Source organism: Phyllobates terribilis, unplaced genomic scaffold, assembly GCF_046119375.1.
Source record: "Phyllobates terribilis strain yellow unplaced genomic scaffold, ASM4611937v1 Scaffold_88__1_contigs__length_6355796, whole genome shotgun sequence".
In the NCBI taxonomy this organism is placed as follows: domain Eukaryota; kingdom Metazoa; phylum Chordata; class Amphibia; order Anura; family Dendrobatidae; genus Phyllobates; species Phyllobates terribilis.
In genome coordinates, this window is record NW_027362848.1 from 3,003,984 (window position 1) to 3,014,522 (window position 10,539).

The following is a 10,539-nucleotide window of genomic DNA, read 5'->3' on the forward strand; positions in this document are numbered from 1 at the left end:
GGCCAATGCTGGTCCCTAACTTGTAGAACATTCAACTGAAAAGATTCACTGACTTCGGCTGCCCTCAGGACTAGGCTGCAATCATTACTGGGGCTCCAGTGCTTGCGGGCCCTCGGGCCGTGTGTTTGAGACCCCTGATCTAGAGTATCAACTTCCCCTTTTGTGGCATTGTAATGTAAAATCATGTCCAGCTTTCTGTCCTCTCGATTACTGATTGCACTATCATGGTGCATTGTGCTCATCAGAATGATCCGTTTGTGTTTTTTGGGAACATAAGAATCTACTGTTGTATCCTTAGTAAAATAACACATAGAACTATAAACGTCTCTCTTACTGAGGATACCTTGTGGCAGTTCTGGCTTATTTTTTCTAACAGTACCCAGCATGGTCATTTTTCTGTTCAGCAACATCTCCCCCAGTTGGTATGATGTGAAAAAATATAACATTTTGTCCTTTGAGTCCGTGTGTCAAATCCAAAACTGCTCGCATACCTTGATTTTTTTCAGCTCTTTCGCCAGTGTTTTCTCCTATGTATACCTAAGCGTTTACAGCTTATGAACTTTTGCTGTCGCACAGAGTCCATATTTTGATGCCATACTTTGTAGGCTTACTTGGAATATACTGTCTGAATAGGCACCTACCTCTGTATGACACCAGTTGTTCATCTACAGTCACATTTTCACCAGGATTATAAAATGTTGGTAGAATCTCTACCCATAAATAAGATACAGAAAAAATTTTGCACATAACTATACTGGAAGCGAATCCATCTGCTGTATCGTAATTTGAAAATGTATGTACGTGTAAATCAGCATGGACCAAAAGGACCTAGATAAGTCGATAAACAGTAGTAGATGCAATATACATATAGTCCAAAATGAGATTATAACTCCTTTATGTTACTCAAAAAATGGCTGAAGATTAGTATAAAAGGCTATCGGTCATTTTTGACCAAACAGTACAAGTGTAAAAAAAAACCTGGAGCAAAAAGTAAAAAAAAAAAAAAACACCTACTACCCACAGTAAGAACCCCTCAAATGAGGAAACGTCAATTAACCACAAGTTTCAGAACCGCATAATGAATATTTTAAAAAATATCAAATTTCAAATTCGGTCATTTTTGACCGAACAGAACAGCAGGGTTAAATAAAGATTCTTATTGTGACGCAATAACTCGAGATGCTGGATTTAAGAATTTGAATTTTTGTACAAAATTTGTTAGCATTTGTTGTCATTTTCCATTTTTGATGAGTTTTGTACAACCATTCAAATATGGACATGAATGTAAACGTACATTCTTTCCTACCAATCCTTAATTTTTGAAGATCATCTATGTCTGGGAAACTCTTGGTTGAACAGTAAATCAAATATTTTAATCAGTCCGAATCATTTATCCATTGATTAGGAGAGTCATGTTCACAGGACATTAACACCAGACGTCTGGAAAATGTCACAGGAATCCACATTTTAAATAATTGACTCCTCTCCTCAATAGTTAAATTAAACTTATCACCAAAGCTCTCAAATATCTCGGAATTTCTACAGACATGGATTTTTGGCATGATTTTTTATCATTTTAATACATTTTTCCAAACTTTAATTTGGAGTTGGGCTGTGTAGCTTTTAAGTTTTCTTCTAATTTTAATGGTCTTTGTACATAAGCTCCTCCTACATTACTTAAGTCAATCATGTCTCCTACATCACTTATTATGTCAGTTTCTCGTTCATCCGTTCCCAAGTCAGTCTCTTTGTCAATAGACACAAGGTCACCTTCAGTAGCTGTTATCCTGTTCAATTTCCACATTACAGTCAGAATCAGTAACATCATTAGTATCCTTTACACTATTACACAGTCATGCTTAGACTTTTCTGACACAAGTTTGTGAAATACGTCAACCAATTGTAAAATATTTTTCAACTTCTTTGTCTCTATAAAAGGACACCAGCTTAGAATCTAATTTTAAATTCTTCATTTCACATTCTGCGCATAAGCTAAGCCACAAAAACGTCTAAGTCAGTCTCGTCAGTAGCCTTAAATTTTAGTTTACTTTGCTTAGAAAAGAAGAAATAATATCCATATTTTTCCTTAACTTCAGATTTCTCAGCTTCTCCTTTAGGCTGGGCTTTGGTCATCAGCGTACTTCTGATCCTTGTAGTACTTCTTGTGCCTGTCAATCCATCTGGAGAATATATCAGTCCTCAATCTTCTGTAGGTTCTTTCTGATTCTTGTGACAAAGTTAGTGGATTTCCTGACACTTGGACAACAGGTGTTCAGCAAAAGCTTTCCTCCTCTCCCCCACCTTGTTCAAGGAGAAAGAAGCCACTTGAAAGCACAAAAAAATCAGGAATGGGGGCTTGCCAAAATGTTAAATATACTTATTTTCGTATATTTATATATAGATAGGACTGTTTATCAGATGCGATTGTTCAAAGAATATATTTTTTATTTTTGGGTTGTCCATTAAAAATAATAATTCCAGCAGTTACATAAAATAGGTGAAATAGTTACAAAGTGATTTTCCATTTGTCCATAATTAGCCTACTAGTTGAGATTCACCCATCTTTTCCTGGGATCCTGAATGGTAGGTTGCGTCTGTCTGTGTCCAGCACGTGTGTCAGGGCCTACATGTCAGCTGTCTCTTCAGCTCTTAGATCCTAGGACTGAGCCATGTAATGTAGAATGGAAAAGAGACCCCGAGACCCCCACCCTGTATGGGTTATATTGCCCCCTCACAGCACCTGTTGTTCTGCTTATGGCACTAACTTACACTGAGCTAAAAAGACAAGAATAGCCTGAATGTCTTGTCAGCAAAACCTAGCTCGAGGCTGATCTATATAAAATTCAGATTAAAAAATGAATATCCATAATTCATATTTAACAGTAATATAGCACACCTATAAGTGTATAGGATTATAATGTTTATTACAATATTATGGTTATATAAGAAATTTCAAGAATGTGGAATGTTAATTGTAAGATATAGTGACTGCAAGTTATCAGACGGTAATGGGCAAGCTGAAAAGATATATAGGAGAGATGCATGTATGTCATCCTATGGTATGTTATTTTATTACTGTATGTACTGGTTTCTTGGTTTGTAAAAAAAAAAACCTAATAAAAAAATATCTATAAAAATGTATTGGATTAAAAAAAAAGGATTAGGAAAAAGGCTTCTCCCCTGTGTGAGTTCTCATGTGTCTATCCAAAGCTGATTTCTGGTTAAAACCTTTCCCACATTCAGAACATGAAAAAGGCTTCTCCCCTGTGTGAGTTCTCTGGTGATTAACCAAAGCTGATTTATGGTTAAAACCTTTCCCACATTCTAAACATGAAAAAGGCTTCTCCCCTGTGTGAGTTCTCTGGTGATTAACCAAAGCTGATTTATGGTTAAAACATTTCCCACATTCTGAACACGAAAAAGGCTTCTCCCCTGTGTGGGTTCTCTGGTGCTTAATCAAAGCTGATCTCTGGTTAAAACATTTGCCACATTCTGAACAGGAAAAAGGCTTCTCTCCTGTGTGAGTTCTCTGGTGACTAACCAAAGTGGATTTCTGGTTAAAACATTTCCCACATTCTGAACATGAAAAAGGCTTCTCCCCTGTGTGGATTCTCTGGTGCTTAATCAAATCTGATTTCTGGTTAAAACATTTGCCACATTCTGAACATGAAAAAGGCTTCTCCCCCGTGTGAGTTCTCTTGTGGATATTAAGAAGTGATTTCTGGTTGAAATATTTCCCACATTCTGAACAGGAAAAAGGCTTCTCCTTACTGTGAGTTCTCTGGTGTCTAACAAAAACTGATTTCCAGTTAAAACATTTCCCACATTCTGAACATGAAAAAGGCTTCTCCCCCGTGTGAGTTCTCTTGTGGATATTAAGAAGTGATTTCCGGTTAAAACATTTCCCACATTCTGAACATGAAAAAGGCTTCTCCGCTGTGTGAGTTCGCTGGTGCGCAACAAAAACTGATTTCTGGTTAAAACTTCGGCCACATTTGGAACAAAACAATCTATTATCCGCTGTGTGTATTTTTTGATGTTTAAGAATAGAATTTTCGAGGGTAAAACTATTTCCATTTTCTGAAAGTGAAAATGACCTCTTTCCTTTAGGAGCAGTTCGTTTTTTAATGCTTATTTTTTTATTTTGATTTTTTTCCTTCATAGTCGGTAATGAATCAGAAGACAGGACCTGTTCCATAGGCTTAGATGATAGATCTTTGCTTTGAAGGGATGATGGTATATCTGGAGAAATGGCATTCACTTCAATTGTATCCTGTAAGATCTCAAGATCATCCGATTTAAAAATCTCCTGTCTCTCTGATCTCCAGGTACAGTTATCTGCCAAGAAAAAAAACAATTAATAATTTTGAATGAAATATCCTTGAATTTATATTTTTGAACATTTCTACTTAAATGTCTGTAGAAATGGCAAGTTATTGACAGAATGACAGTGAAAACCTCATAGAATGAACCAGTAGAGCGTAGTGTTCAACTGTTTGTTCATTCTGTCTCCAAAATATGGAATAAGAAGCCATCAAAAAATGTTATGTAGACAAAAATGATACCAATAAAAACTTCTACTCATCCATAAACCAATGCAGCAAAATTCGGTCTCCCAAAGTCAAATCTCCCCCTTCCTTCTGAGCCTTGAAGTGTGCCTAAACAATATTTAGCAACCATGTATTTGGCATTACTATAGTGAGAAGAACCCACTTAATTTACGGTGTGTGTCTCCTAGAGCACAATCTGGGCACTATGTGTTGGGTAATAAAATGGCAAATGTGTAATTTTCACCCTCCAACATCCACTGTGTGCTAATTTCTGGAAAGTGATTATGGAGTCAAAATATTCACTTCTCCTATAGATTAATTCACTGAGGGTTATAATTTTCAAAATTAAGCTACTTTATGGTGATTTCTACTGCTCTGGTTTTCTGTCATTTTATTATATTAAGGCTTCTGTAAATGGTGTGTCCCATCTCCTCTGGGGATAAGCAAGGCAGTCCCTGGGATCTGGAAAATGGATTATATAGCACCAAGCCTGTTCGTGGTGGCCATCTTTTGAGCCGTCAGGTGACCATGAACAGTGCCCCCAATACATTGTGTCTGAAAACTATTCCAGCAAGATCTGCAATACAATAGCTAAATGTCGCTCCTTCCCTTCTTAACCTGCCATGTGCCCAGACATTAGTGTACAGCTGTATATAGGGTATTGTCAGATTCAAGAGAAGTTGGAAAATAATTTGTAAGGTCCATTTGTTTCCTATTATCCTGTGTGAAGAATTCCAAAGTTATCACCACATAAAGTGACACACATCAGATTTGAAAATGGAGCCTGACTAGGAACACAAAACTGGCTGCGTGAAGAGGTTAAATCAGAGGATTACTGAAGTCAAAAACTGTGACTATACACAATAATACATCTACTGAAATGATCAAACTCAATAGTCTCCATCAGTTAAAAACGAGTAACTAGTGGTGAAACCTTTCTGTGGTAATTGGAGTATGGGGCTCGGTGGCTCTTCGTAATCTAAACTATGATAAGGGCCAATATTTTCTGTCAGAGGAGTTTCAAGAAGAAATATTAGACATTTAAAGAGAACTTTTTATAATAGTGCAGAGCTGAGGTGTCTTAAATTTAGACCTCGGGCATTGGGAAGACATAATGGAGACCTTCTTTTAAAGACAACGAGGGAGTTACAGAGTCACATAAGTGAGTCAGGCCGATTCCACCACACTCAAACTATCATACAAAATGAACCTGTAAAAAAAGACAGAATAAAAGATATGTTACATCCCCAACAACAATATATGTATCAGGGGAGAACTACAACACTAAACCGGAATTGCAGTCATTTATGGTGGACCACTGGAGCTACTATGAGTCCTGATGAGAAGAGTAGAGAAAGTATTAGTGCTCCTGTCAGGCAAAATGTATTTTTGGTCATAGTTTTAAAAAATGAGAGCTGTCTCAAATCTCCACACCCTGTCCATTTGTAAGAGTTTTACATAGAACTCACTGTTGCTTTTCCCCCAAACCTCAGGAATTTTTATGAGCGTCATAAAGCCTCAGCCCAGAGCAAGCACTGGTATACCCTGGATTTTTCCCTCCAATCCTATTGTTTAGCTGCACAAACGTTTAATGTCGATTTTAATAATGCACATGACTGTCAGAAACACAGGGACCACATTTTTGAGATGGTCATCTTTTTCCAATTGTGATGGTGTGGTTTTCGTGACGAGGAGACCACCGGAAGCCCGGGAAATGGGTTCTGAGCTTCTGAGCATCATAGAGATTTCATATTTGATATCCATCTTCATGAATAGTGGTGACGGCAAACATGATGTCTCCATCTTGGATGTGGGACCCCCCCCACACCAAGATATGAAATCTGAAGGAGTTTTAGGTCTTCTGCAGCTGGGTGGGTTCACAAAGCCGAGTCCCCGTGTGAGGTAAGCACCATGGGTGTCTCCTAATGTTTTGGCCCCTTTACTAAAAACCAGAACGGCCATTTTTTAAGTCATTCTTGCCCCGGGACGTCAGACGCATGCACACCACGCTGCGTGGAAGAATCACATCTAATTTCCGGGGAGCCGTCCCCCCCCCCACAGAATCTGAGACCATCACCACGTGGCACAGGTTTTGCTATTACTTATCCCTTTTATTTTAATAACTTTTTATTCATATATGTACATTGTCTCTTTTATAATATCTTGTATATCTTTTGTAAACACTGCCCACTTTCGGGAGTAAATCATCATTATTTACCAGCTTCGTTCTTCTTGTCCTATGTCGAGCAAACACGTTCCTCACCCGCTAATTCACATTACCTAACGGGTACCCAATCCACCTGTTAAGCGATCGGTGGTGGCAGTATACCAGTATTTATGTGATATTGTGGTTTGAGGGTGGCTGGTCGGAGATATATATACAGTGCTGGCCAAAAGTATTGGCACCCCTGCAATTCTATCAGATAATACTCAGTTTCTTCCTGAAAATTATTGCAATCACAAATTCTTTGGTATTATTCTCTTCATTTAATTTGCTTGCAAGGAAAAAACACAAAAGAGAATGAAGCAAAAATCAAATCATTGATCATTTCACACAAAACTCCAAAAAAGGGCCGGACAAAAGTATTGGCACCCTCAGCCTAATACTTGGTTGCACAACCTTTAGCCAAAATAACTGCGAACAACCGCTTCCGGTAACCATCAATGAGTTTCTTACAATGCTCTGCTGGAATTGTAGACCATTCTTCTTTGGCAAACTGCTCCAGGTCCCTGATATTTGAAGGGTGCCTTCTCCAAACTGCCATTTTGAGATCTCTCCACAGGTGTTCTATGGAATTCAGGTCTGAACTCATTGCTGGCCACCTTAGAAGTCTCCTGTGCTTTCTCTCAAACCATTTTATAGTGCTTTTGGAAGTGTGTTTTGGGTCATTGTCCTGCTGGAAGACCCATGACCTCTGAGGGAGACCCAGCTTTCTCACACTGGGCCCTACATTATGCTGCAAAATTTGTTGGTAGTCTTCAGACTTCATAATGCCATGCACACGGTCAAGCAGTCCAGTGCCAGAGGCAGCAAAGCAACCCCAAAACATCAGGGAACCTCGGCCATGTTTGACTGTAGGGACCGTGTTCTTTTCTTTGAATGCCTCTTTTTTTTTCCTGTACACTCTATGTTGATGCTTTTTCCCAAAAAGCTCTACTTTTGTCTCATCTGATCAGAGAACATTCTTCCAAAACATTTTAGGCTTTCTCAGGTAAGTTTTGGCAAACTCCAGCCTGGCTTTTTTATGTCTCGGGGTAAGAAGTGGGGTCTTCCTGGGTATCCTACCATACAGTCCATTTTCATTCAGACGCCGACGGATAGTACGGGTTGACACTGTTGTACCCTTGGACTGCAGGGCAGCTTGAACTTGTTTGGATGTTAGTCGAGGTTCTTTATCCACCATCCGCACAATCTTGCGTTGAAATCTCTCGTCAATTTTTCTTTTCCGTCCACATCTAGGGAGGTTAGCCACAGTGCCATGGGCTTTAATCTTCTTGATGACACTGCGCACGGAAGACACAGGAACATTCAAGTCTTTGGAGATGGACTTGTAGCCTTGAGATTGCTCATGCTTCCTCACAATTTGGTTTCTCAAGTCCTCAGACAGTTCTTTGGTCTTCTTTCTTTTCTCCATGCTCAATGTGGTACACACAAGGACACAGGACAGAGGTTGAGTCAACTTTAATCCATGTTAACTGGCTGCAAGTGTGATTTAGTTATTGCCAACACCTGTTAGGTGCCACAGGTAAGTTACAGGTGCTGTTAATTACACAAATTAGAGAAGCATCACATGATTTTTCAAATGGTGCCAATACTTTTGTCCACCCCGTTTTTTAGGTTTGGTGTGGAATTATATCCAATTTGGCTTTAGGACAAGTCTTTTTGTGTTTTTTTCATTGAAGACAAATTAAATGAAGAGAATAATACCAAAGAATTTGTGATTGCAATCATTTTCAGGAAGAAACTGATTATTATCTGACAGAATTGCAGGGGTGCCAATACTTTTGGCCAGCACTGTACGTTCCTGGAAGGAACTGGTGGTATATATACACGTCCTGTCACATCACGTGCCGCAATAGTCGACATAAATTAGAGCAGCTGCGCCCGTGCTTATCCTCGGTCAATACCGTGTTTGACCAGCAGGATAAGGGGGCGTCAGAGAGCTGCAAGGTCTGACCAATTGGTGTTTTCGTGACAGCTCCCCATTTCAGGAGAGATTGTGCAGTAATCTGAATTCCTTAGGATTGAAAACATAATGGAATTTATGATGTGGAGTGAATCCATGAAACCAGGGCTCGAGCCATGCCAACACATCTTCTGCAGGTGTGAATATATGTATATTACAGCCTTCAGCCAAGCACAGCTTAGAGATATATCATGGCACAGGTGTAATGTTTTTATGTAGTATATCACGATCCTGTTTGACGTTAATTGGTTTGAAAAGTCAAGATAAAGGGAAACTCTGTTGTTATTGTACAGAAATTCACACTTGTCCCTCACTGCACATTTAATGTTGTCGATAATAAAAGTGAAGTTTGGCCAGAAAGACTGGACCTGGTCTTGTAGGGACCATATGAGCACATTCAGCAGCAAAGAAGGGAGAGAAGGTAGATTTATCCAATAAGATATCAGGGATCTAGGAAGCCAACAGCATCACTACCCTCCGCTTTCTCTTACAGGACCATCATAATGTTTTTCTTCAAGTGATTTTCTAACTTGTCAGCACATTCTACGTACGCTGTCATTTGACTTTGTAGTTTACATATCTGGGCAGGTAACGGACAGCGTCTCCTAATCCCAGGTTGTAAGTTCTCTAGAAAAGGGCTTTCCCAATTCACAAAGTAATTTGAACATTTTCGGATGGAGGAGAATGTTGTGGTCTAGTGGCAAAATGGTGATCACACGATTGTGATACAACCGGACTGCACTACCAATAAAGCAGCCACAGCCGGTGACTGAGAAGAATCTGTGACTTCTCTGCATTTAGTGGTCACTACTCACCTGGGTAGTCATATGTAGGAATCTCCTCTTTACATCGCTCATCACCCCTCACATATGTCTCTGTAGTATTAATATGGGTCAGATCTTCACCCTGAAACAAATAATGTAAAAGTCACAGACAGATGAAGAAGTCACATCTATGATCAACTTTAATCCTGCCATCTCCACCATTCTCATTTCACAAGTATAAAACATGTAATACTGGTAGATAAAACAAAATTGAGCACAAGACCTTCACAGACATCTATACATCATAGGGGAGATCTCATGACACCTTCTCTTCATCTACCTGATGATCCTGAGGAACACTGGGATCTTCTTGTTTACAGTCCTGTGGAAGAAGAGGACGGGGACATCTCTCTGGTGTTGTTCTCTTACTGGATAGATCTGGAGGAAACACATACAGGGACTGAATTCATCCTTTACATACAGATAATTATAGGCCATGTGTATTTAGTCCTGTCTATTACCTGGCAATGTGAGGCACTGGGGAACCTCCATCATGATGTCCTTGTACAGATCTTTGTGTCCTTCTAAATACTCCCACTCCTCCATGGAGAAATGGACAGCGACATCCTGACACCTTATAGGAACCTAACACATACAATGATACAGTCATCCCCTGATCTCTTCATAGCATTACTGTATAATGTCCCAGCATTCCCAGCAGTGTCACCTCTCCAGTCAGCAGCTCAATCATCTTGTAGGTGAGTTCTAGGATCTTCTGGTCATTGATGTCCTCATGTATCAGGGTGTAAGGTGGAGGCCCCGTGATTGGGCTCAGGGGTCTTCTCCATCCCTCAGACACAGGGTCCTGACAGCGCTCACTAGAGGTCTTCTTCACTACTATGTAATCCTGGTAATGGAGAAACTCATTAATAAATCTCACTACAGACATTTCCAGAGGCCTCATCTATCCAGTTCTGTCCATCTGTTATTCCCATAGATAAGAATGATGTAATGTGACGTCATCAGAATCTCTCACCT

At 39.5% G+C, this 10,539-nt stretch overlaps 1 protein-coding gene across 1 annotated transcript; it reads right to left on the bottom strand.

Moving 5' to 3' along the window:
- Positions 1–2,416: 2,416 nt before the first annotated feature.
- On the bottom strand, positions 2,417–10,465 carry LOC141197797 (uncharacterized). Its single transcript, XM_073662878.1, has 5 exons — positions 10,229–10,465; positions 10,023–10,146; positions 9,842–9,939; positions 9,553–9,643; positions 2,417–4,338 (listed from the first exon to the last, which is right to left on the bottom strand). The coding sequence occupies exons 1-5, from the start codon at positions 10,463–10,465 to the stop codon at positions 3,161–3,163; spliced, it is 1,728 nt and encodes a 575-aa protein (XP_073518979.1). The 3' UTR covers positions 2,417–3,160.
- Between the last annotated feature and the right edge of the window lie 74 nt (positions 10,466–10,539).

What these genes read in the sequence shown, in the direction of transcription:
- LOC141197797 (XM_073662878.1), bottom strand. Translation starts at nt 10,465, where the DNA reads ATGAGGCCTCTGGAAATGTCTGTAGTGAGATTTATTAATGAGTTTCTC. An exon ending in CCAGTGCCTCACATTGCCAG is followed by an intron (nt 9,940 to 10,022) that starts GTAATAGACAGG and finishes TGTTTCCTCCAG; the next exon opens with ATCTATCCAGTAAGAGAACA. An exon ending in GTGTTCCTCAGGATCATCAG is followed by an intron (nt 9,644 to 9,841) that starts GTAGATGAAGAG and finishes TATTTGTTTCAG; the next exon opens with GGTGAAGATCTGACCCATAT.